Below are 24,038 nucleotides of genomic sequence, written 5' to 3' on the forward strand. Positions count from 1 at the left end.
TACTGACACCATCCCCCCCGCCTCGCCCACCCTACCGATCCGCCCATCCTACCGACCCTGTCCACTGCCCCGATCCCCTTCCCTAAAAACAGCATCCCCCATCCACTGCCCTACTGACATCGTCCACTGCCCTACTGACATCGTCCACTAACCCATACCCCCACCCCCTTCCCCAGAAGGACTGTTTTTTTTTTTTGTTTTTTTTTAAATTATTAAAAAAATAAATAAAAACCCAAATTGTAAAAAAAAAAAAAAAAGACAAAATAATAAAAACAAAAAACATTGACACTGTCCATTTCGCCACTTACACCATACACTGCCCTACTGACACCATCCACTGGTCCCCAAAAAGCATTTAAAAAAAAATGCAAAAAAATTTCATTGTAAAAAAATAATGAAAAAAATAAATAAATAAAGAACTACTGACGCCATCCACTGCCTTACTGATACTATCCTACACAATCTATCCACCTCCATACCCTCTGTACGCCTTACCTGCACATACTACAAACCACCATACACGCCACACTCCTTTCCTGCACATACTACCCACCTCCATATACTCGGCACTCCTCTCCTGCACATATTACCCACCACCTTCCACTCTGCACTCCTCTCCTGCACATAATGCCCACCACCATACACTCCACCTTCCTCTCCTGTACATACTACCCACCTCCATAAGCTCTGTACTCCTCTCCTGCACATACTACCCACCACCATACACTCCGCACTCCTCTCCTGCACATAATACCCACCACTATACACTCCGCACTCCTCTCCTGCACATAATACCCACCACCATACACTCCACCTTCCTCTCCTGTACATACTACCCACCTCCATACACTCTGTAATCCTCTCCTGCACATACTACCAAACTCCATACACTCTGCACTTCTCTCCTGCACATAATACCCACCACCATACACTCCACCCTCCTCTCCTGTACATACTACCCACCTCCATACACTCTGTACTCCTCTCCTGCACATACTACCCACCCCCATAGACTCCGCACTCCTCTCCTGCACATAATACCCACCACCATACACTCCACCCTCCTCTCCTGTAAATACTACCCACCTCCATACACTCTGTACTCCTCTCCTGCACATACTACCCACCCCCATAGACTCCGCACTCCTCTCCTGCACAAAATACCCACCACTATACACTCCGCACTCCTCTCCTGCACATAATACCCACCACCATACACTCCACCCTCCTCTCCTGTACATACTACCCACCTCCATACACTCTGTACTCCTCTCCTGCACATACTACCCACCTCCATACACTCCGCACTCCTCTCCTGCACATAATACCCACCACCATACACTCCACACTCCTCTCCTGCACATACTACCCACCTCCATACACTCCTCTCCTGCACATACTACCCACCTCCATACACTCCGCACTCCTCTCCTGCACATAATACCCACCACCATACACTCCACACTCCTCTCCTGCACATACTACCCACCTCCATACACTCCGCACTCCTCTCCTGCACATACTACCCACATCCATAGACTCTGCACTCCTCTCCTGCACATACTACCCATCTCCACACTCTGCACTCCTCACCTGCACATACTACCCACTTTCACACTCCTCACTCCTCATCTACACATACTAACCACTTCCATACACTCTGCACTACTCCCCTGCATATACTACCCACCTCCATACACTCCTCTCCTGCACATACTACCCATCTCCACACTCTGCACTCCTCACCTACACATACTACCCACTTCGACACTCCTCACTCCTCATCTACACATACTAACCTCTTCCATACACTCTGCACTCCTCTCCTACACATACTATCCACAACCATACACTCCGCACTCCTCTACTGCACATACTACCCATCTCCACACTCCGTACTCTTCTCCTGCACATACTACCCATCTCCGCACTCCTAACCTGCACATACTACCCACCTCCACACTCCGCACTCCTCTCCTACATATACTACCCACCTCCATACACTCCGTACTCCTCTCCTGCACATACTACCCACCTCCATAAACTCCGCACTCCTCTCCTGCACATACTACCCACTGCCATACCCTCCACACTCCTCTCCTGCAAATACTACCTACCTTCATACTCTGCACTCCTCACCTGCACATACTACCCATTTCCATACACTCCGCATTCCTCTCCTGAACATACTACCCACCTCCATACACTCCTCTCCTGCACATACTACCCACTGCCATACATTTGCACTCCTCTCCTGCACATACTACCCATCTCCACACTCCTCACCTGCACATACTACCCACTTGCATACACTCTGTACTCCTCTCCTTCACATACTATCTACCTCCATACACTCTGCACTCCTCTCATGCACATACTACCCACCTACATACACTCCATACTCCTCTCCTGCACATAATACCCACCACCATACACTCCATACTCCTCTACTGCACATACTACCTACCACCATACACTCCATACTCCTCACCTGCACATAATACCCACCTCCACACTCCGCACTCCTCTACTACACATACTACCCACTTCCATACACTCTGCACTCCTCTCCTGTACATACTACCCACTGCCATACACTCCTCTCCTGCACAAACTACCCACCTTCATACTCTGCACTCCTCACCTGTACATACTACTCACTTCAATACACTCTGCACTCCTCTCCTGCACATACTACCCACCACCATACACTCCCCACTGTACATTCCCAATTTAACATTCCCAAATTCTGCACTATGTAAGGCATCTCAGATTCTATAAAACCACACCCCTTTAAGCCACGCCCAATATTTAGACCAATTTAAGCCACACCCATGTTTTACAGTGTTTTTATTTCTTTTTTGCCTGGAGCCTACTTTTTATCTTGCACACGGGCCTACTGATTTCATGATATGCCCCTGGCTGAGTTCCGCTTTCTGTTTCAATAAACGCAGCAGCGGGACTAGGGAGCAAGCCCTCACAGGTGCCAGGGAAAGCGGCTTTTCGTGGGGACACCCTATGAAGAGAGGGGCCTGGAGTGGCAGAGGGGCACCCCAGAAGAAGGGGATCAGGGATGCTCTGTGGAAGATGATTGCACAGAGCAGGTAAGTATAGGCATGTTTGTTATTTTTTTTTTTTTTTAATGAGGATTTACAACCCCTTTAACAATGATAATTCGTGCCCTGGTGATCAGTGCAGCCTCTTTCATGCCCTGGTCATCAGTGCAGCCCAGTCAGTGCCTCCTCATCAATGCCCATAAGTGCACATTAATGAAGAAGAAATATTACTTATTTGCAAAATGTTATACCAGAAACTAAGAAAAAACCTTTTGTTTTTCAAGACTTTTGGTCTTTTTTCATTTATTTTGCAAAAAATAAAAACCCCAGTGGTGATTAAATACCACCAAAATAAATTTCTATCTGTCTCAAAATTATAAAAGTTTCATTTGAATACAGTGTTGCATGCCTGAAAGCTGAAAATTGGCCTGGGCAGGAAGGAGGTAAAAGTGCCCAGTATTGAAGTGGTCAAGCTGGCCATAGATTAGTCTATTTTTTTTTTTTTTTTAGTCAATCAGCGGGTTGAATGAAAAAAAAAACTGACCTGATTCCCCCATAAACACATTAGAGGTTGTATTCTGACAGCCGGGAGACTTTGGCACCATCAGAATACACTGATCAGTGCTGATCGAGCAGACATTTTCCAACAAGATGGTTGAACAGACGTCGATTGGTAGATCGACTTCTGTTCAACCACAGTGCCCATACATGGATCAAAATTTAGCTGGTTCCTGCTGAACCAGCTGAATTTTGAACCATGTATGGCCACCTTTAGGCAAGCAACAAGTGGTCTACCTGACAAAAGCATTTGCATCTGTCACAATTCCTTTGATAATTGGAGCCTTAAATACAGCCATCTCTGTCCAGGGCTATAAACACCATGCCCCTTCTCCTTCTCTAGCTACTTCATCTCTGCTGATTCAAGCAGTTTTGGAGGAGTCTGTGAAAGATTGTTCTCCCCCAACCTCTTTCACACCTGAAGCAGAAGCTTTAAACATGCTTGATACAGTGAATAAGCTGCCATGTGCAATAGCTTCGGCAATGTCATTCTTAAATCTCCTCCATCTTGCCATGCCCCTTTGGGTACAAAGAAATCTGCGAAATCTTTTAAGACATGTTTATGGCTATTTGTTCAAACAAATGGAATTGGCAAAATATGTCTCAGTCTTAAATATCTCACTGTTCTATTTGAAAACGTTCCTACATTCAAAGATTCTACACATTTGAGATGCTTCTAAAGGATCTCTTTACTCTTGCAGGCCCAGCACAGCAACCAACTGTTGCTGCAATTTCATTATGTCAAACGGCAGCAAACTGGACTAAGGTAATAATCAATCTGTATTTCAGGACCATGCTTTAAATATCTTCTGCTCTGCTCTGCTCTTTTCTGTGAATGCCCTTAGAACATGTAATAAATACAATTTCCAGAATGGCCCTTCTCTCCATTCACATGCACAGAATCTTCTGACTCAAAGCCTTGTCAGCTGAAGCTGTCTGTAAAAAGCTCCTTACTCGCATTCCCTTTCAAAGCAGATATCTTTTTGGGAAAGCACTTGACCATAAAAAAGATGTCAGAAGAGAAAAGGTTTTACTTCTGCAGAATACTCTAAACCAGGGGTAGGCAACCTTAAAAAGGTGGAGAGCTACCTTAACAACATGGTAGAAATCAAAGATCACCGGGCACAGTGATGCCTCCTCACACCTGATTTAGACCTCTAATTGCCATACTAAAGGGTTGTAATCACGTGCATTGTACAGCAATCATGGGTTTAAATCGGGTGGAGAGGAGGTGACATATCGCCTCCTTACCACCTGTTAAACACACTCAGATCGCTTTTCAGAGGAGCAGCAGTACCTGCTGCACTTGTGAATGAACCCTTAGGCTGGCATTTGGCAGCGGCTTATTCACACAAAGTTGTGGGGTGGTAAAACCCTGTGGTTTAATCGTGGTTGTACAACCCCCAATCCCTACCCCCTTTAGCTGCTGAGGGAGCAGCCAAAGGTGTACACATTCCGCAGCAGGAATAAGCCCCCCCCCCCCCCGTTTCTTTTTGTGGGTGCTACTGCCTACCAATCACAACCCATTTAAGTAAATTTGAATGGGTAATGCTTGGCAGATGCTACACCCACCAACCATGACAAGGTGTATAACTCCTGCTGCAGCTGCAACATATGTACACCCTTGGCCACTGCAGTAAAGAGAATGCAGTTGGAGCTGGGGTGGTAAAAACATGTCTTAACTATGGGGTTTTACCACCCCAGAACTGCAATTGTAAATTAACCCTTACTGTTCTGAGCCCTTTATAGGCTGCTTTAACACATATGTACTGCAGTTTACCTGCACCGTGGGTGCAGCGCAGTGCATCTGCAACTTTCTTGGCTTAGCTGCACTTTGCCATAGACTTCTATTACTGTATATCCTGCAGGTGTGGTTCACTTTCTAAAAGCACACCAAAGCTCCTGCATTCAAAAGGCTATGGCTAAGCGCAGCAAACCTGCAGGAAAGCTGAAGGTACACTGCACTGCACCCACGGTGTGGGTAAACCGCAATGCATCAGTGTGAAAGAAACCTTATGCTATTATGCCAAGTGCATTGCTTCACACTGACCTGAAGATCTCTTCTTTCCTGCTGCTGGCACTTCTCTGGAGACCCCTAGCCGGGATAAGTGGTGGAGTGCAGTAAGTATCACTCCGCATGGGATAGGAGCCAGTACTACAGAGGACGCATCATCTTATGCGGCTCTTGCTCTCTACTACAGCTCCAACTTTTCAAGTCGTCCCTCTGCATTGCACTCTGTTTGATGCTCTGGGGTGGCGGGTCAGCAGGCCCAGACCGCGATCTACCAGTCACCTGTCCGCGATCTACTGGTAGATTGCAATCTGTGGGTTGCTGACCCCCGCTCTAAATGCGTCTTGTCCCAGGGCATAGTTGTTCCCTTCAAATCAGGTTTGAAGGGTTCTATTCAAACCTGTTTTCAGTACTAAAGCTCAGTACCAAAGGGGGTATTCCTTTTATACTGGACTTAAAGCTTAAAATTCCTAAACAAATACCTTCAGACTACAATATTTGCATTGAATCCACAAGATCAATAATTGCTTCTGAGACTAGGGAAATACCTGGCATCTGTAGATATCCAAGATGCCTATCTGCCTATTCCCATGTATCTACCCTATCAACACTTTCTGCACTTTGTAGTGCAAGGCAGTTATTTCCAGTTTGTTGCAGTGCCTTTTGATCTATCATCTGCTCCCAGAGTATTCAAAAAGATCCTAGCACCTTTTCAGTTCCACACACCTGCTGTAAATTTTAATTGACTCTCTTATAAGCTTTTGCATTTTCCATTTTACAGAGAATATAGCCTGAATATTGGGACATCAGTAAGGGGGCTGGGAACTCTATAAAGGCAATAAAAAAGCCCCATAGAACAATACATGTGTTGGTGAATTAGCTCATCAGTCTCCATCCACAACTGAAATGTTGGCTTTTTTCTATACTTTGTTTTTATTAATGATTTTTAAAAGTACATAACAATAAAAGTTACAGAAAAAGAAGAGCTGGATTGTGTTGATTATTCCAGTAAGCAATCATGTACAACCATACAATGCATATACATACAGTCAGATATAATACAGCATTGGTGTTATAATCATATTAACACACAACAACATTTAATTGCAAGCGGACCACAAGGCCTGATGATCCACACAATTCGTACATATCCTAGTATAAAATAGAAAATTAAAAAGGGGTGTTTAATAGTTAGAAAGACAAACAGAATAAATGCATCTACGAAGGTCAACTTGCTGCTAAGGTTTATTTTGGCCTAATTTGTCGATATCAAATGAATAATAAATCCAGCCAGACCAAATATCATGGAACTGTTTTTGTTTATCAATGGTAAGAAGCCACCTTTCCGCTTCCATGACTCTTTCTACCTCTCGCTTCCAGTCCTAAAGTGTGAGGCACTGGGTCTGCTTCCAGAATTTGGGTATAACATTTTTTGCTTAAAAAGGTACGGCGTAATGCTATTTTTATACAACTTCAGGGAAGAAGGGGTAGCATGAAATATGTAGTGGAGGGGAGAGAACTGGATGGGCTTATGAGTGGTTTTCAGAATCCAAGGAAAATGTTCCTCCCAAAATGTTTGGATTTTGGGGCAGTGGCACCACAGGTGCATAAATGTGCCTTGCGGATGCAACCTCGCCAACACTTGGGATCTGCTCCCAGAAAGATCTTGGTTAATCTTGAAGGCGTTATATACCAGTGGGAGAAAAATTTGTAAGAAGACTCCTGGGTCTTAGAGCTAATTGATAATATACAGTATCAGATGGCTTTGTGATTTTTTTTTTTTGCAATTGAGTGGGCAAGAAGTTCCAGTCCCAGTTCTAATTCCCATTCCCATACAAAATAAGGCGGTGCTTGTAATTGGCGAGTAAGGAATAATTTATACGTTTGTGATAAAAGCGAAATGTTGGTTTTGAGTTGAAGGACCCTTTGCTCTTTCAGTGCCTCATTAGTAATAGTTATGCTCAGATGTCTCACATAGCTAAATACAGTATACTGTATTGGTGTATGGCCAGTATTAAAGTGTATGTAAAGCCAAAATCATTTGTGTTTTAAATAGAGTAGGGAAAGGTTAAAAAAAAAACCCTGTCAGGGTATTTTTTGCTTCCGGTGTCCTTCTAGGGGAATTTCTGTTCACTTCCTTTTATGAAGACAAAACCGGAAATAAAAGAAAATCTCTTCAGTGTATGGAATGCCCATCTTATAGAGCTGTCACTGGAACAAGTGTCCTAATTAGAATTCCCCCTGCCTTTTGCTCTGGTGTCAACTCTAACATTTTGAATTTCCACCATTTTCTGTCTTGATGACCATGATCACAAGAACAAAAAGAGGGGTGAATCCCACCAGCAAAGACATGGACAGTAACATATAACACGGGTTATAATCCTTCCCTTCTCTATACAAAACCTAAAAATAAAATACCTTTACATACCTTTTTTAAATGCAACCCCTGTGGTCATAATGATCCAGCAAGCTGTGTGCTACAAAGAGAGAATCTGCATGCAGAGTGTCGCATTTCTTGCAGGTGATGATCTCACACTGTGCACACATTTTCTTGGAACGCTCCAGCTGGCCGCAGTATGATTCCTCACGGTTCATTTTGTGCTCTTTGTGTCCAGCTCTACACAATGGCTTCTTCTTATCTTCTTGTACATGTTTCTTCCCTCTACAGAAAAATATAAGATGCAGGGAGAGTTATTGCCCCAGTCCAGGGCTCCTATATATTTCTGAACACTTTATCATACACACTTTTCAATGGAAAAATGATATTCAAAGCCATTTAAAGGGTCAGTGCACCCAAAAGTGATATTATAGTTACTGATGGATCATGTTGGTCTCAGAAAGTACCTGGCTTCTTCTATATATTCAACATTCCCAACAGTGAGAACTCAACTCAGAACTATTAAACACACCGTGTGTGAAAAGATGAGATGGGATGTGTTATAAACGAATAAAGTGAGTCCATATTCCCATATGACTGTATGGGAGGAAATGCAAATATTCAAAGTATGCCTGCATCTGATTGAACGAAGGGGCTTTTCACCTGGCTCCTTTGATTTGCTTCTTCAGTCAAGAGATGTTCGCTCAATTGGTGACTGGCAGGGTGAACTGGTGGACATTGACTCTATGTATGCTCAGCTTTAGTTTTATTCAGCTGTTATACTACTGTAAGCACCTAACTTCTGGAACTGAAATTTGTAGTTCATCTCCTCTGTTTAAAAAATGCCTTTTTTTTTTTACCACGGGATACGAGGTGTTCTGTGAAAAGATGAGGGAGATTATGCCGTTCATCCATCCCTCCACTCCCCTTTCCCATTCACAGAATGCCTTGTATTCTTTGAAGAAAATAGGTAGAGAATGAGTGACCCACTATCACCACTGTACTATAACCAGAATGTAGGTTTCAGCCCTGGATGTTCAATGCTTTTAATAGTGTACAGGCTGCATAAATTTAAGGGGTGTATTTATTAAAATTTGCATAGAAGTCTAAGTGTATGTACATAGCTGTGTGAAAGAGGCATGTTTATTAAGCTATTTTCTTTGCTAGATGAATGTTTTTAATTATTTAAAAATGCAAAATACTACATTTGCCCACTCAATGGCAGTATATATAATAGGGATTCTCTATTTTAACCACTTAAGGACCAAGCCTATTAATGACACATGTTGTTTACAAGCTAAAATCAGTATTTTTTGCTAGAAAATGACTTAGGACCCCCAAACATAGTATATACAGTATCTCACAGAAGTGAGTACACCCCTCACATTTTTTATTATTTTATTATATCTTTTCATGTGACAACACTGAAGAAATGACACTTTGCTACAATGTAAAGTATTGAGTGTACATCTTGTATAACAGTGTAAAATAACTCAACACACAGCCATCAATGTGTAAACTGCTGGCAACAAAAGTGAGTACATCCCTAAGTAAAAATGTGCAAATTGAGCCCAATTAGCCATTTTCCCTCCCCGGTGTAATGTGACTCATTAGTGTTACAAGGTCTCAGGTGTGAATGGGGAGCAGGTATGTTAAATTTGGTGTTATCGCTCTCACTCTCTCATACTGGTCACTGGAAGTTCAACATGGCACCTCATGGCAAAGAACTCTCTGAGGATCTGAAAAAAAGAACTGTTGCTCTACATAAAGATGGCCTAGGCTATAAGAAGATTGGCAAGACCCTGATACTGAACTGCAGAATGGTGGCCAAGACTATACAGCGGTTTAACAGGACATGTTCCACTCAGAACAGGCCTCGCCATGGTCGACCAAAGAAGTTGGGTGCACAAGCTCAGCGTCATATCCAGAGGTTGTCTTTGGGAAATAGACGTATGAGTGCTGCCAGCTTTGCTGCAGAGGTTGAAGGGGTGGGGGGGGGGGGTCAGCCTGTCAGTGCTCAGACCATACGCCGCAACCTGCATCAAATTGGTTTGCATGGCTGTCATCCCAGAAGGAAGCCTCTTCTAAAGATGATGCACAAGAAAGCCCGCAAGCAGTTTGCTGAAGACAAGCAGACTAAGGACATGGATTACTGGAACCATATCCTGTGGTCTGATGAGACCAAGATAAACTAATTTGGTTCAGATGATGTCAAGTGTGTGTGGCGGCAACCTGGTGAGGAGTACAAAGACAAGTGTGTCTTGCCTACAGTCAAGAATGTTGGTGGTAGGGTCATGGTTTGGGGCTGCATGAGTGCTGCCGACACTGGGGAGCTACAGTTCACATGTACTGTGACATACTGAAGCAGAGCATGATCCCCTCCCTTCGGAGACTGGGTATTCCAACATGATAACGACCCCATACACACCTCCAAGACGACCACTGCCTTGCTAAAGAAACTTAGGGTAAAGGTGATGGACTGGCCAAGCATGTCTCCAGACCTAAACCCTATTGAGCATCTGTGGGCATCCTCAAATGGAAGGTGGAGGAGCGCAAGGTCTCTAACATCCACCAGCTCTGTGATGTCTTCATGAAGGAGTGGAAGAGGACTCCAGTGGCAACCTGTGAAGCTCTGGTGAACTCCATGCCCAAGAGGGTTAAGGCAGTGCTAGAAAATAATGGTGGCCTCACAAAATATTGACACTCTGGGTCCAATTCGGACATTTTCACTTAGGGGTGTACTCACTTTTGTTGCCAGCGGTTTAGACATTAATGGCTGTGTGTTGAGTTATTTTGAGGGGACAACGAATTTACACTGTTCTACAAGCTGTACAATCACTACTTTACATTATAGCAAAGTGTCATTTCTTCAGTGTTGTCATATGAAAAGATAGAATAAAATATTTGTAAAAATGTGAGGGGTGTTCATACTTTGTGAGGTACTGTATAAATATTTTTTAGAAAAAACTCTGTAAAATAAAATGTCGGTCATTGCAATATTTTTTGTCACACGATATTTGCACAGCAGTCTTTCAAACGCAATTATTTTGAAAAAAATAAATTTCACTGAATTAAAAAAAAAAAACAAAACAGTAAAGTTAGCCCAATTATTTTGGATATTGTGAAAGATTATGTCACGCCGAGTAAATAGATACCTAACATGTTATGGTTTAAAATTGCACACACTGGTGGAATGGTGACAAATGATGGTACCTAAAAATCTCTCTAGGCAATGCTTTAAAAATTTTCAATGGCTACCAGGTTAGAGTTACAGAGGAGGTCTTTTGCTAGAAATATTGCTCTCCCTCTGGCGATCACGGCGATACCTCACGTGTGATTTGAACACGGTTTACATTTCCAGGTGCGACATACGTATGCGTTTTCTTTGGTGTGGGAGCTCACGGCGACAGGGGCGCTTTAAACATTTTTTTTTCCTATTTATTTTATTTTTCATTTTTAACACTGTTTTTGAAAAAAAAAAAAAAAGAGACAATCTGATTACTTTTATTGCTGTCACATGAAATGTGAACATCCCTTGTGACAGTACTAGGCAGTGACAGGTACTCTTTACGGAGGGATCTGGGGTCTAAAAGACCCCAGACCCCTCCACTGCACTTCAAAGTATTCAAAACACCGAAATCTGCATTTTTGAATACTGACACTTTTTTTAAATCGGTGCCGTTGGCAGCCGAGTAAACCGAAAGTGACGTTGCTTCTGGGTTACATGATTGGAGACCTGATTGAAGCCAAGTCAGGCTTTGTTTGGGACTCTAACCAGCCAGTTGCCTGGGTCTCCCAGTGGGATGGGAGACCCAGGCAAAGTGGCGGAAGGCGGGAGAGGTGGGGATTGTCCACTCATGCTTGCTGGGATAATGGCCGAGCAGCTGCTGAGCCGCATCGGTTGTTATCTCCAGAAAGCCACCGCCGGCTCTAAAAAAGGTACCAGGTTGATACCTCTAGCTGCAGGCATCATCCCGGTACGACCACTTCTTCAAGCCGATGTACAGGTAGGTTGGTTTGCGGGAAGTTGTTTAATCCATGAAATACATTTATCCAGTACAGGAAATAGCCTAATAACATTCATTTTTTGCCCCATTTACACAGAATAAATGTAAATGCACGTTCACTTGGCGAATCGCTATGTAAACTTCTCATAAAATACATCCCTAACCAAACATTAGAGGTACTTTTTACATAGGAAAAAGCCACAAAGATTGTTTCTCAGAGTTCATCTTTTTTGATAGGTCTGCTTTAAAACCAAGAAATAAATACTGGTGGAATAGTTCTTTCATCTGCACAAAATAAGAAATATACAGTACTTCTATGTATTTACTTTTCCTATGGCACTTATTGCTGCCTGACGCTTTTTGTTGTTTCTTTTTTAGTGTTTCAGACACTATTAATAGAAGATTAGTGCAGGAGGACAATCTGACTACACAGGACCACAATTAATCTCATGTTCAGTGCTCATGTGTGGAGTGGATCTGTTCTCTAGTGTCTGAAGATCTGTTTATGAAATGATCAATATGAGACCACCAAAGCCGAACAAAATATGCAGAAATGCCTTCCATTGAGTTGTCAGCAAGAAATCAAGCCATAGTTGTCTGATTTCTATAGAGTAATCTTATGCCATTACTGTGACATTGTAATAAAAATGATACAAAGCTCCCAATTTTCTGACATTAGAAAGAGGGACACCTTTTAGCAGAAAGTAAGGCCGACCCCTCCCTATGGATACATCCCTGGTTATAAGAAGGGTAGAGTAGTATAACTCTTTTGGTAGTTAAACATTCAATTTTTATAGAAGTCAGACTAAAACAAGGGACAACTGGGGAAGAAAGAGGGATTTGATTTAAAAGAGGGACAAATGAAAGCAATGAGTATAGATACATTTTGAGGTCATACTTGTGGGTTTTCAGGGATCCACAGAGCACAGCCAAGGATGAAATCTTCTTCCTTATCATCCGTTCCCTCTTCTTTCTAGCACTCCTGTCCACACATGTGTTCACCGCCTTGTCGCCATTCAGTGGCTTCGTTTTTTGTCCACTCATGTCAAGTGTCAGCCCTGAAGGAAAATAAGCTCTGTAGAATTACTACGTAAAGATCCTGATTTACTACACCCATTCTATTTCTTCACCGGGTGGTCTTGCCAGTAATGGGGCTTTTCCACTGCATGGAACCGAACGGTTCGGCTCGCTTTTGTGCTTTTCCACTGCTTGTACCGCATGGTATGGTGTAGGAACGGTTCGGTACGGTACGGCGGCGCTTTTCCACTACATGGAACCGAACGGTACGGCTCTCTAAAACAGTACCACCTCGATTGTGTTTCCAAGAGGTACCACATCCCACAATCCTTTGCATGCAGTCACTACTAGCCACTGATTGGTCAGAGAATTGTTGTTATCCCACCCACTTACTTTAGTACTACTTTAGTGGAAAAGCAAACCATACCAAACCGTACCGAACCGTTCCAACACCGTACCATGTGGTACCATGCAGTGGAAAACCAAACCGGGCCAAGCAGGGCCAAGTAGAGCCGAGCCGGTACTTGCAGTGGAAAAGTTCCAAAGACACTTCTTATCCTCAGATGACAAGGCCCACTCACTAAACTGGATCTTTGGAGAAACGACATTGTCAGCCTAGGACAGGAAGTGAGATAGAGACCTCTTCTCATCTTCATCGCATAGTGGGGCAGTTGTCTCGTAATCTACAAAATAAAATAGTGGGCAGGGCTGAAGACACTGCTTGGGATTTCAGTGCAGCACTGGGAGGATGGAGCACACTGGGTTTCTGGTGGGAACAGAATTTTTAAACTTGAGAAAGATATGCCTACATTGGAGAGTTGTACGGGATTACTTTGTCCATGCCTTCACCCTTAGCACTAATTGAAACTTTGGTAAAAGACAACTGAAGCCTGATCGCAGCTTTTTTAGAATCAAGGCCAACACTTCACTGTCATCCATGTTTAACTTTCCTAAATTGAAGCTGGAGGTTGCTTTAAGTGTTTGTCAACCCCCTGCAGAACGTGTACTGCGACAGGTTAGCTTCTACAGGCACAGCAACATACCCATAGGTCGCTGCCTGTTTCCTGATTTCCGACGCACCCCCACCAGCCTACTCCCCTGTGATCTGACACAGCGAGAGTTTATCAGCAGATACTGGCCAATAATGCCTCGTACACACGCAACGATTATCGGCAGACCGATCGTCCGACTTTTGTCCAGAGTGGTGTTTTGTTGGTTGGAATGTGCCTAGACTGCACACAAATTTTCTCGGCCAACAAAAACCAACTTCAGAAGTGATGTCATGTGCTGGTTTACTTTCCGTGTGTTTTTTCTTCTCTGAGCATGCCCAGTCTTGCTCATCAGATTTTTGTCTGCCGAAATCTGTACTGACTGACGGAAAATCGGCCGTTGTGTTGACAGCCAACAAAAATTTTATACCTTGTACACCAGATTTTTTTTGGCCGAAAAGTCGGAGTCGGTTGTCGGAAGCATCATACTAACAAGCCGAAAATCGGCCGATCGGACGTTGGCCAAAAATTCACGGCCAATTATCGACGCGCGTGTACGGGGCTTCATTCATGTACTAATGTGTCCAATCACAGCCCAGAGCCCTGTTTTGACAATCAACACAGGGCTCGGTACAGAGCAGGGGAAAAAAAACAAATTGATCTGTAATAAAAAAGCAGCACATATCACACACTTTACACATTGTTATGCACACAATAAGCCCCTTGATTGCCCATAGATGTTAAACCCTTCCCAGCTAGCTTCATTAGTATATTGGTAGTGTATATTATTGGCACTTATCACTGAATTAGTGTCACTGGAGATGTTAATGGCAGTTAGTTAGTTCCCACAAAATGTTATTTAATGTAAAATTGCCCTTGACACGATCACAGTCCCACTATAAGTCACTGATTGCTGCCATTACTAGTATAAAAATAAATAAATAAATAAATACAAATTCCAGGACATATACCACTGTTTGTAGACACTATAAATTTCAGGCAAACCAATTAATAAACACCTATTGGAATTTTGTTTTTACCAAAGACATGTAGCAGAATACATTTTGGCCTACATTTATTATAAAATGAGATCTTTTTACATTTTTATTGAATATGTTTTATAACAGAAAGTACAAAATATTGTTTTTTTTTTTACAAAATGTCTTTTTTCGTTTATATATTAAAAAATTAAAAACCCAATCAATCAAATACCACCAAAAAAAAAAAGATCTATTTGTGTGAAAAAAATTATATAAAATGAATTTGCGTACAGTGTTGCAAGGACTGCACAATTGCCAGTTAAAGTAGCGCAGTGCCGAATAGCAAAAAATGGCCTGATCATGAAGGGGGTAAAATCTTCCAGAGCTAAAGTGGTTAATATCTTCAACGAAGCTGCTTAAAGCTTTCTGAAAGTTTTAGCACTGTATTGCATAAACTTGTTGTATGCATTGCTGTTGAGCTGAAGCCCATGTGTGCATGACCTTATACTCAAAAACACAAAATTATAGGCTAAACCCCTCCCCACAGTGAAGTCCAGTGTGGTAGTAGCCCAGAAAAGTATCACCTATGATATCCCAGAAAAGTATCACCTATGATATCCCAGAAAAGTATCACCTATGATATCCCAGAAAAGTATCACCTATGATATCCCAGAAAAGTATCATCTATGATATTCCAGAAAAGTATCACCTATGATATTCCAGAAAAGTATCACCTATGATATTCCAGAAAAGTATCACCTATGATATTCCAGAAAAGTATCACCTATGATATCCCAGAAAAGTATCACCTATGATATTCCAGAAAAGTATCACCTATGATATCCCAGAAAAGTATCACCTATGATATTCCAGAAAAGTATCACCTATGATATCCCAGAAAAGTATCACCTATGATATTCCAGAAAAGTATCACCTATGATATCCCAGAAAAGTATCACCTATGATATTCCAGAAAAGTATCACCTATGATATTCCAGAAAAGTATCACCTATGATATCCCAGAAAAGTATCACCTATGATATTCCAGAAAAGTATCCTATGATATTCCAGAAAAGTATCACCTATGATATCCCAGAAAAGTATCACCTATGATATCCCAGAAAAGTATCACCTATGATATTCCAGAAAAGTATCACCTATGATATTCCAGAAAAGTATCCTATGATATTCCAGAAAAGTATCACCTATGATATCCCAGAAAAGTATCACCTATGATATCCCAGAAAAGTATCACCTATGATATTCCAGAAAAGTATCACCTATGATATTCCAGAAAAGTATCCTATGATAGAATCTTGTCCCTTTGCAGACCCACCTGTCTGAATCGGCAGTCCTGAGATAGGATGATGAGCTGTGGCTGGCAGCGCGGGTTCTTCAGTATGAGGAGGAGTAGAGTTGCTGAGGACTCTTATTAAATGTTCTTTTGTGGGCCCTCCTGCCTGCTCCCCACACTGATCTGTCTTCATTTCCTCAATGTGATGTTCTATTCCAGATATAATTGTCCATTCAGCTTCATATAATTAAATTATACAGACCAGTAAGAATGTGTAATTCACTAATTGTATCTGGCCTCGGATGGGCTCCTCTACATCTCAGGCCCGTCTTATTCTCTCTCCCACATTGTTGTGGATGCAGTTTATTATCTTTAATGTCATTGTCTCCAGTGTTTTAGTCTCCAAAGTAAACAGACCATCACTAAGGACAATACCAGTAATGTGGGCATTTAATCTGGCTATTAGGAGGGCATGTGAGAATGGACATGGGTTCCTCTTACTCGCATGCAAAGGTTATTGCAGGAGCAGTTTGTCATTGTTCAGTATGGGGTCCCTAAATTCTCTATCTATCGTTTTCTTATGTTTTATAGTGAACCTTTCCATTCCCGCTGCATGTACACATAACCATCTGCACTCCTTTTCCTAAATGCAGGATCTCCCTTTGCTAAGGTGACCAGATTTTTAAAATTAAATCCAGGGACATTTATTTTTGTTTATTGGCAAATGGCACAGGACTGCCTATTACACAAAGCTCTGGGCACAGGACTACATAATACATAGAGCACCTGGTACAGGACTGCATAATACACAGAGCGCCGGGTACAGGACTGCATGATACACTGAGTGCTGGGCACTGGACTACATAATACACAGAGAGCTGGGCACAGGACTACATAAAACACAGAGCGCCGGGTACAGGACTGCATAATACACAGAGCGCCGGGTACAGGACTGCATGATACACTGAGTGCTGGGCACTGGACTACATAATACACAGAGAGCTGGGCACAGGACTGCATAATACACAGAGCGCCGGGTACAGGACTGCATAATACACAGAGCGCCGGGTACAGGACTGCATGATACACAGAGTGCTGGGCACTGGACTACATAATACACAGAGATCTGGGCAGAGGACTGCATAATACACAGAGTGCTGGGCATAGGACTATATAATACACAGAGTGCTGGGCATAGGACTATATAATACACAGAGCGCTGTCAACAGGACTACATAATACACAGAGCACCGGTGCAGGACTGCATAATACACAGAGCCCGGGGTACAGGACTGCATAATTCACAGAGCGCAGGGTACAGGACTACATAATTCACAGAACGCTGAGCACAGGACTACATAATACACAGAGCTCTGGGCACGGAACTGAATAATACACGGAGCGCTGGGTGTAGGACTGAATAATACACGGAGCGCTGAGTACAGGACTACATAATACACAGAGCGCTGGGCACAGGACTACATAATACACAGAGAGCTGGGCACAGGACTGCATAATACACAGAGCTCTGGGCACAGGACTACATAATACACAGAGTGCTGGGCACAGGACTACATAATACACAGAGCGCCGGGTACAGGACTGCATAATACACAGAGCGCTTGGGCACAGGACTAGATAATACACAGAGATCTGGGCACAGGACTGCATAATACAAAGAGCGCTGGACACAGGACTGCATAATACAAAGAGCGCTGGACACAGGACTGCATAATACAAAGAGCGCTGGGCACAGGACTGCATAATACACAGAGCGCTGGACACAGGACTGCATAATACAAAGAGCGCTGGACACAGGACTGCATAATACACAGAGCGCTGGACACAGGACTGCATAATACAAAGAGCGCTGGGCACAGGACTACATAATACACAGAGTGCTGGGCACAGGACTACATAATCCACAGAGCGCCGGGTACAGGACTGCATAATACACAGAGCGCTGGACACAGGACTGCATAATACAAAGAGCACTGGGCACAGAACTAGATAATACACAGAGCGCTGGGCACAGTACTACATAATACACAGAGCGCTGGGTACAGGACTACACAATACACAGAGCGCTGGGTACAGGACTACATAATACACAGAGCGCTGGGCACGGGACTACATAATACACAGAGCTCTGGGCACAGGACTGCATAATACACAGAGCTCTGGGCACAGGACTACATAATATACAGGAGGGTGTTAGGCATAGAGTGCAGGGTTCAGAGGTTTGCTATGCACAGAGGACACTTCTGCCCCCCCTATGCTCACTTCCCACTCTCAGCCCTCCACACAGTACATTTTTGGCTCTGCCTCTCCTCCACTGAACAGCAGCAGGAGTGGCAGTGAGATCGTCCAGCAGGGGGCGTCTGCATCTGAGCCACCAGGCTGTTTCTCAACCAGCATGGGATGCGCTGTTTACAACAATCCGGCCCTGAATCCGGGGACAAAACCAGGGACAGACTTGGATCGGGGACAGTGTCCTCAACCTAGGGACGTCTGGTCACCTTACCCTTTGTGGACATATCAGTGCACATTCTATGTTCACTGATTCATTATTAACTACTGTTTCTGCAAACTTTGGATAAGAAGGTTGTTTTAAGATCTTCAGTCTAATATTAAAAAAATAGGTTTAGCAACAGTTTGAAATCCTATGAGCTCACAAACTTTGTGTTTACGTCTACCCCTTAGCACAGCTCATGCAGGGGAAAAATGGGAAAAGCTTTTTCTAGCTGTTTTAGGGTAAAGAAAACATAGCACAGACAATTAAAATATACACTCACCGGCTACTTTGTTAGCCTGTTCAATTGCTTGGTAACACAAATTGCTAATAAGCCAATCACATGGCAGCAAATTAATGCATTTAGGCATCTAGACGTGGTGAAGACGACTTGCTGAAGTTCAAACCGAGCATCAGAATGGGTAAGAAAGGAGATTTAAGTGACTCAGAACGTGGCATTGTTGTTGGTGCCAGATGGGCTCTTCTGATTATTTAAAAAACTGCTGATCTACTGGGATTTTCATGCACAACCATCTCTAGGGTTCACAGAGAAAGGTAAGAAAAAGAGAAAATATCCAGTGAGCGCAGTTGTGTGGAGGAAAATGCCTTGTTTATGTCAAGGAATGGGCAGACTGGTTCAAGATGATAGAAAGGCAACAGTAACTTAAATAACCACTCATTACAACAAAGGTATGCAGAATACCGTCTCTGAATGCACAACACATCAAACCTTGAAGCAGATAGGCAACAGCAGCAGGAGACCACACCGTGTGCCACTCCTGTCAGCTAAGAACAGGAAACTTAGGCTACAATTCGCACAGGCTCACCAAAATTGGGCAATAGAAGATGGAAAACCATTGCCTGGTCTGATGAGTCTTGATTTGAGCTGTGACATTGAGATGGTAGGTAGAGTTTGGTGTAAACAACATGAAAGCATGGATCCATTCTGCCTTGTATCAATAGTTCAGGCTGGCTGGTGGTGTAATGGTGTGGGGGATATTTTCTTGGCACACTTTGGGCCCCTTAGTACCAATTGAGTATCATTTAAATGACACAGCCTACCTGAGTATTGTTGCTGACCATGTCCATCCCTTTATGACTACAGTGTACCCATCTTCTGATGGCTCCTTCCAGCAGGATAATGCACCATGTCAAAAATCACCTCACCACTGGTTTCTTGGACATGACAATGAGGTCCCTGTACTCCAATGGCCTCCACAGTCACCAGATCTCAATCCAATAGAGAACCTTCAGGATGTGTGGAATGGGGGATTCGCATCATGGATGTGCAACAGACAAATCTGCAGCAACTGCGGGATGCTATCATGTAAATATGGACCAAAATCTCTAAAGGAATGTTTCCAACACCTTGTTGAATCTATGCTACAAGGCACTAAGGCAGTTCCGAAGGCAAAAGGGGGCCCAACCCGGTACTAGCAAGGTGTACCTGATAAAGTGGCCAGTGAGTGTATATTGTTTGTATATGATTACTGGATGGCCTGTAACCTGTGTGTTATAAATATTTCACTTTGTATTCAGAAACACTAATACATTCAGATCTCCTTCACTTTCTGAATCCAAGGGAATAAGACCCCATAGCAAAAAAAGTCCTCTGAACTGTCAGCCTCAATGTTATAAGTCAACCCACTACTCAGTCTCGGTCACTTTAACCACTTAAGCCCCGGAAGATTTTACCCCCTTCCTGACCAGGGGGTATTTTGCGATTCGGCGCTGCGTGACTTTAACGGACAATTGCGCGGTCGTGCGACGCTGTACCTAAACGAATTTGACGTCCTTTTTTTCTCACAAACAGAGCTTTCTTTTGGTGGTATTTGATCACCTGTGCGATTTTTTGATCACGCGCTATAAACAAAAAAAGAGCGTCAATTTTGCAAAAATAACAATATTTTTCACATTTTTTTATATGAAATTCCCCCCAAAAAAAAAAGTAAAAATCAAAATTTTTTAAAATTTTCGGCCAATTTGTTTTATGCTACATATGTTTGGTAAAAAAAATCGCAAAAAGCGTATTTTGATTGGTTTGCGCAAAAGTTATCGCGTTTACTAACAAAGGGAAAGATTTTTGTCATTTTTGTTGGTTTTTTTTTTAACGCGTAATGGCGGCGATCTGCGATTTTGTTTGCGGTACTGCGACATTGGGGCGGACAGATCGGACCCTTGACTGACATTTGTGACACTTTTGGGGTTACCAGTGACATTTCTACAGTAATCAGTGCTATACATATGCACTGTTACTGTAAAAATACACTGGTTGTGAAGGGGTTAACTTTATTTGGGAGGGAGGGGCTGTGTGTATCCCTAGGGGCGTGCTTTCTACTGTGATTGGCTGTGGCTTGAGCTGTAAGGACACTGATCAACGGATCTACATACAAGATCCGTTTGATCAGTGTCTTTACAGCGAGGAGAATGACAGGTGGCTTGTTTACACAAGCTGCCTGACATTCTCCCTCTCCCCCGCCGATCGCCGAGTGACCGGCGGACATCGGGTCCGCTGGTCACACGCGTGGGGGGGTCCGTGACTAGGGTTGAGCGGACACCTAGATGTCCGTGTTCGACGGGTTCGGCCGAACTTTAAAAAAAAGTCCGGGTCCGTGTCCCGGACTTTTACCGAACTTTTCCCGGACACCGAACCCCATTGAAGTCAATGGGGACCCGAACTTTAAGGCACTAAAATGGCTCTAAAACACCAATGGAAAGGGCTAGAGTGCTGCAAATGGCAGCAAAACGTAGTTAAGAGCATGGCAAGTGCTCTGCAAACAAATGTGGATAGGGAAATAACTTAAAACAACAAAAAAAAAAACAGAAAAATAAAACAATGTTCTTCATCTCTGAAGGACGAGGCCCATATGGAGTAGGAGGGAGGTTGAGGTGGTGGTGGATGTGGCGGTGTCATAGGCGTGCGCACAGGGTGTGCCTGGTGTACCTGGGCACACCCTAATCACCTAGGGCACATAGCATTATCGCTCTGTTTGCCAGTGAGGAGATGGGAAAGATCTCCCTCGCACCTGCTCTGCTCTATTTCTCTTTGCCAGCAGGGAGAGTAATGTATCGGGGCCATGTACATGTAGGCAAACACATGCATGTGTATTTCAACTTTGGGGTGCACACCCTAATGCAATAGGCTGCGCACACCTATGGGCGGTGTAGGTGGAAGCGGCGGTGGAGGAGGACCAGGGCCGGATTAAGAGCATCATGGTCTTGGTGCTGAGGATTTTGAAGGGCCTTAAGGGCCGTGCCTTGGCATGCACCCAGAGGAGGAAGGGTGCAGCCATGCATGCCTAATTCAACATGGGATGCTGTCTCTGAAGCCCATAAACACATCCATGCATCGGCAACTGTCCCTCCTTGTCCGGCCTTCGCGCTGTGTGGGGAGGTTCTGAGGGTGCTGCCTGGGGAAGCGAGCATAGAAGCCAGACTTCTGTGTTTACAAGTGACAGAAGAGCGGTCACAGTGAATATGGTCAACCCGGGGCCTATATAAAAGGTAGGGGCCTGGAGCTGCAGCTCCAATAGCCCCTACATTAATCTGGCCCTGAGGAGGAGGACGAGGTAGCCAAAACTGCTTCTTTTCACAAATTTTAAATGAGGGTACACCCCAAAAGAGTGAGAAAGAGCAAAAATGGAACAATGGCTGGGTAAGGTCGGTATCCATTGCTATTCTGCACAAGGTACGGAAAAGTCCCGTGGGATCCATGCCTGGTTCATTTTAATGAACGTGAGCTTGTCCACATTGTCTCTGGACAGGCGGCTGCGCTTGTCTGTTATAACACCCCCAGCCGTGCTAAATACCCGTTCAGATAATACACTGGCTGCAGGGCACGCCAGCACCTCCAAGGCGTAAAGGGCAAGCTCAGGCCATGTGCCCAATTTGGAGACCCAGAAGTTGAAGGGGGCAGACCCCTCATTCACTACATGTAGGCGTGTGCACACATACTGCTCCACCATGTTGGTAAAATGCTGCCTCCTGCTAAGACGTTCCATATGAGCTGCTGGTGCTGCTGTTTGTTGTGGCGTGCTGACAAAGCTTTTCCACATTTTGGCCATGCTAACCCTGCCTTCTGAGGTGCTGGCGGTGCCCTGGTTGAGTTGGCGACCTCCTCCTCCTCCTCCTCTGCCTTGTGCTTCCACTGTGGCCCCGCTGTCAGATGGGAATGCCAGCAGCATCGCGTCTACCAGCGTGCGCTTGTACTCGCGCATCTTGCGATCGCGCTCCAGTGAGTGAATTAAGGACGGTACGTTGTCCTTGTAACGGGGATCCAGCAGCATGGCCACACAGTAATCAGCACAAGTTAGAATGTGGGCAACTCGGCGGTCGTTGTGGAGACACTGCAGCATGTAATCGCTCATGTGTGCCAGGCTGCCCAGAGGCGACGAAAGGCTGTCCTCTGTGGGAGGTGTATCGTCCGTGTCCTCTGTATCCCCCCAGCCACGCACCAGTGATGGCCATGAGCTGGCCTGGGTGCCACCCTGCTGTGAACATGGTTCCATCTCCTCCTCCAGCTCCTCCTCCTCCTCATCCTCCTCATCCTCCAGAACTGTGCCCCTGCTGGACAATTGTGTCCCTGGCGTTTGTGTGTGCAGGAACCCACCCTCGGAGCTCCTTGCGAATGACTGCCCTGAAAGCCTTTGAAATGTTACCTCTTCATCCTCCTCCTCCTCATCCTCATCCTGTGCCACATCCTCTTCCATCATCGCCCGAATTGTTTTTTCAAGGAGGCATAGAAGTGGGATAGTTAAGCTGAGAACGGCGTCATTGCCACTGGCCATGTTGGTGGAGTACTCAAAACAGCGCAACAAGGCACAATATATGCAAATGTCAAATATGCAAACTATGCCGCAATTTAATGTTTTTTACACCAAAAGGGTGTGTATTGAATAGCGGAATAGGATAAAAAACTGTGTATCTCACACGTACAAACACAGACTAGGCCCGATTAAATGTTTTCCTACCCTAAAGGGAGGATGAGGAGGAGGAGTATGGAACAGGCAGCACCCTCAAATCTTCAGAAGTATGAGATGAACCCCAAAAACTTGGAAAGGTGGATCTCACACGCAGGGCTGCTGTTAGAAATCGCGGGGCCCCGTACAGACTACTTGGCAGGGCCCCCTCAAGAAAATATTAAAGATATATTTAGCTTAAATTACAACAAAATCACTATTAGCAGACACAAATATAACATAAATCACATAATTCCTGCAAAATCTAAAAAAAAACTA

The 24,038-nt window shown here is 44.0% G+C and overlaps 1 protein-coding gene across 1 annotated transcript; it reads right to left on the minus strand.

Moving 5' to 3' along the window:
- Window positions 1–8,058: 8,058 nt before the first annotated feature.
- LOC309550436 (uncharacterized protein C17orf50 homolog) lies at window positions 8,059–16,482 on the minus strand (the record flags this gene model as incomplete). Its single annotated transcript, XM_082250816.1, has 3 exons — window positions 8,059–8,287; window positions 12,908–13,067; window positions 16,332–16,482. 3 exons carry the CDS (start codon window positions 16,480–16,482, stop codon window positions 8,059–8,061), a joined length of 540 nt encoding a protein of 179 aa, XP_082106942.1.
- Window positions 16,483–24,038: the final 7,556 nt, after the last annotated feature.

The sequence above is a fragment of the Pelophylax lessonae genome (genome assembly GCF_965119305.1).
Source record: "Pelophylax lessonae genome assembly, chromosome: 3".
Lineage (NCBI taxonomy): Eukaryota > Metazoa > Chordata > Amphibia > Anura > Ranidae > Pelophylax > Pelophylax lessonae.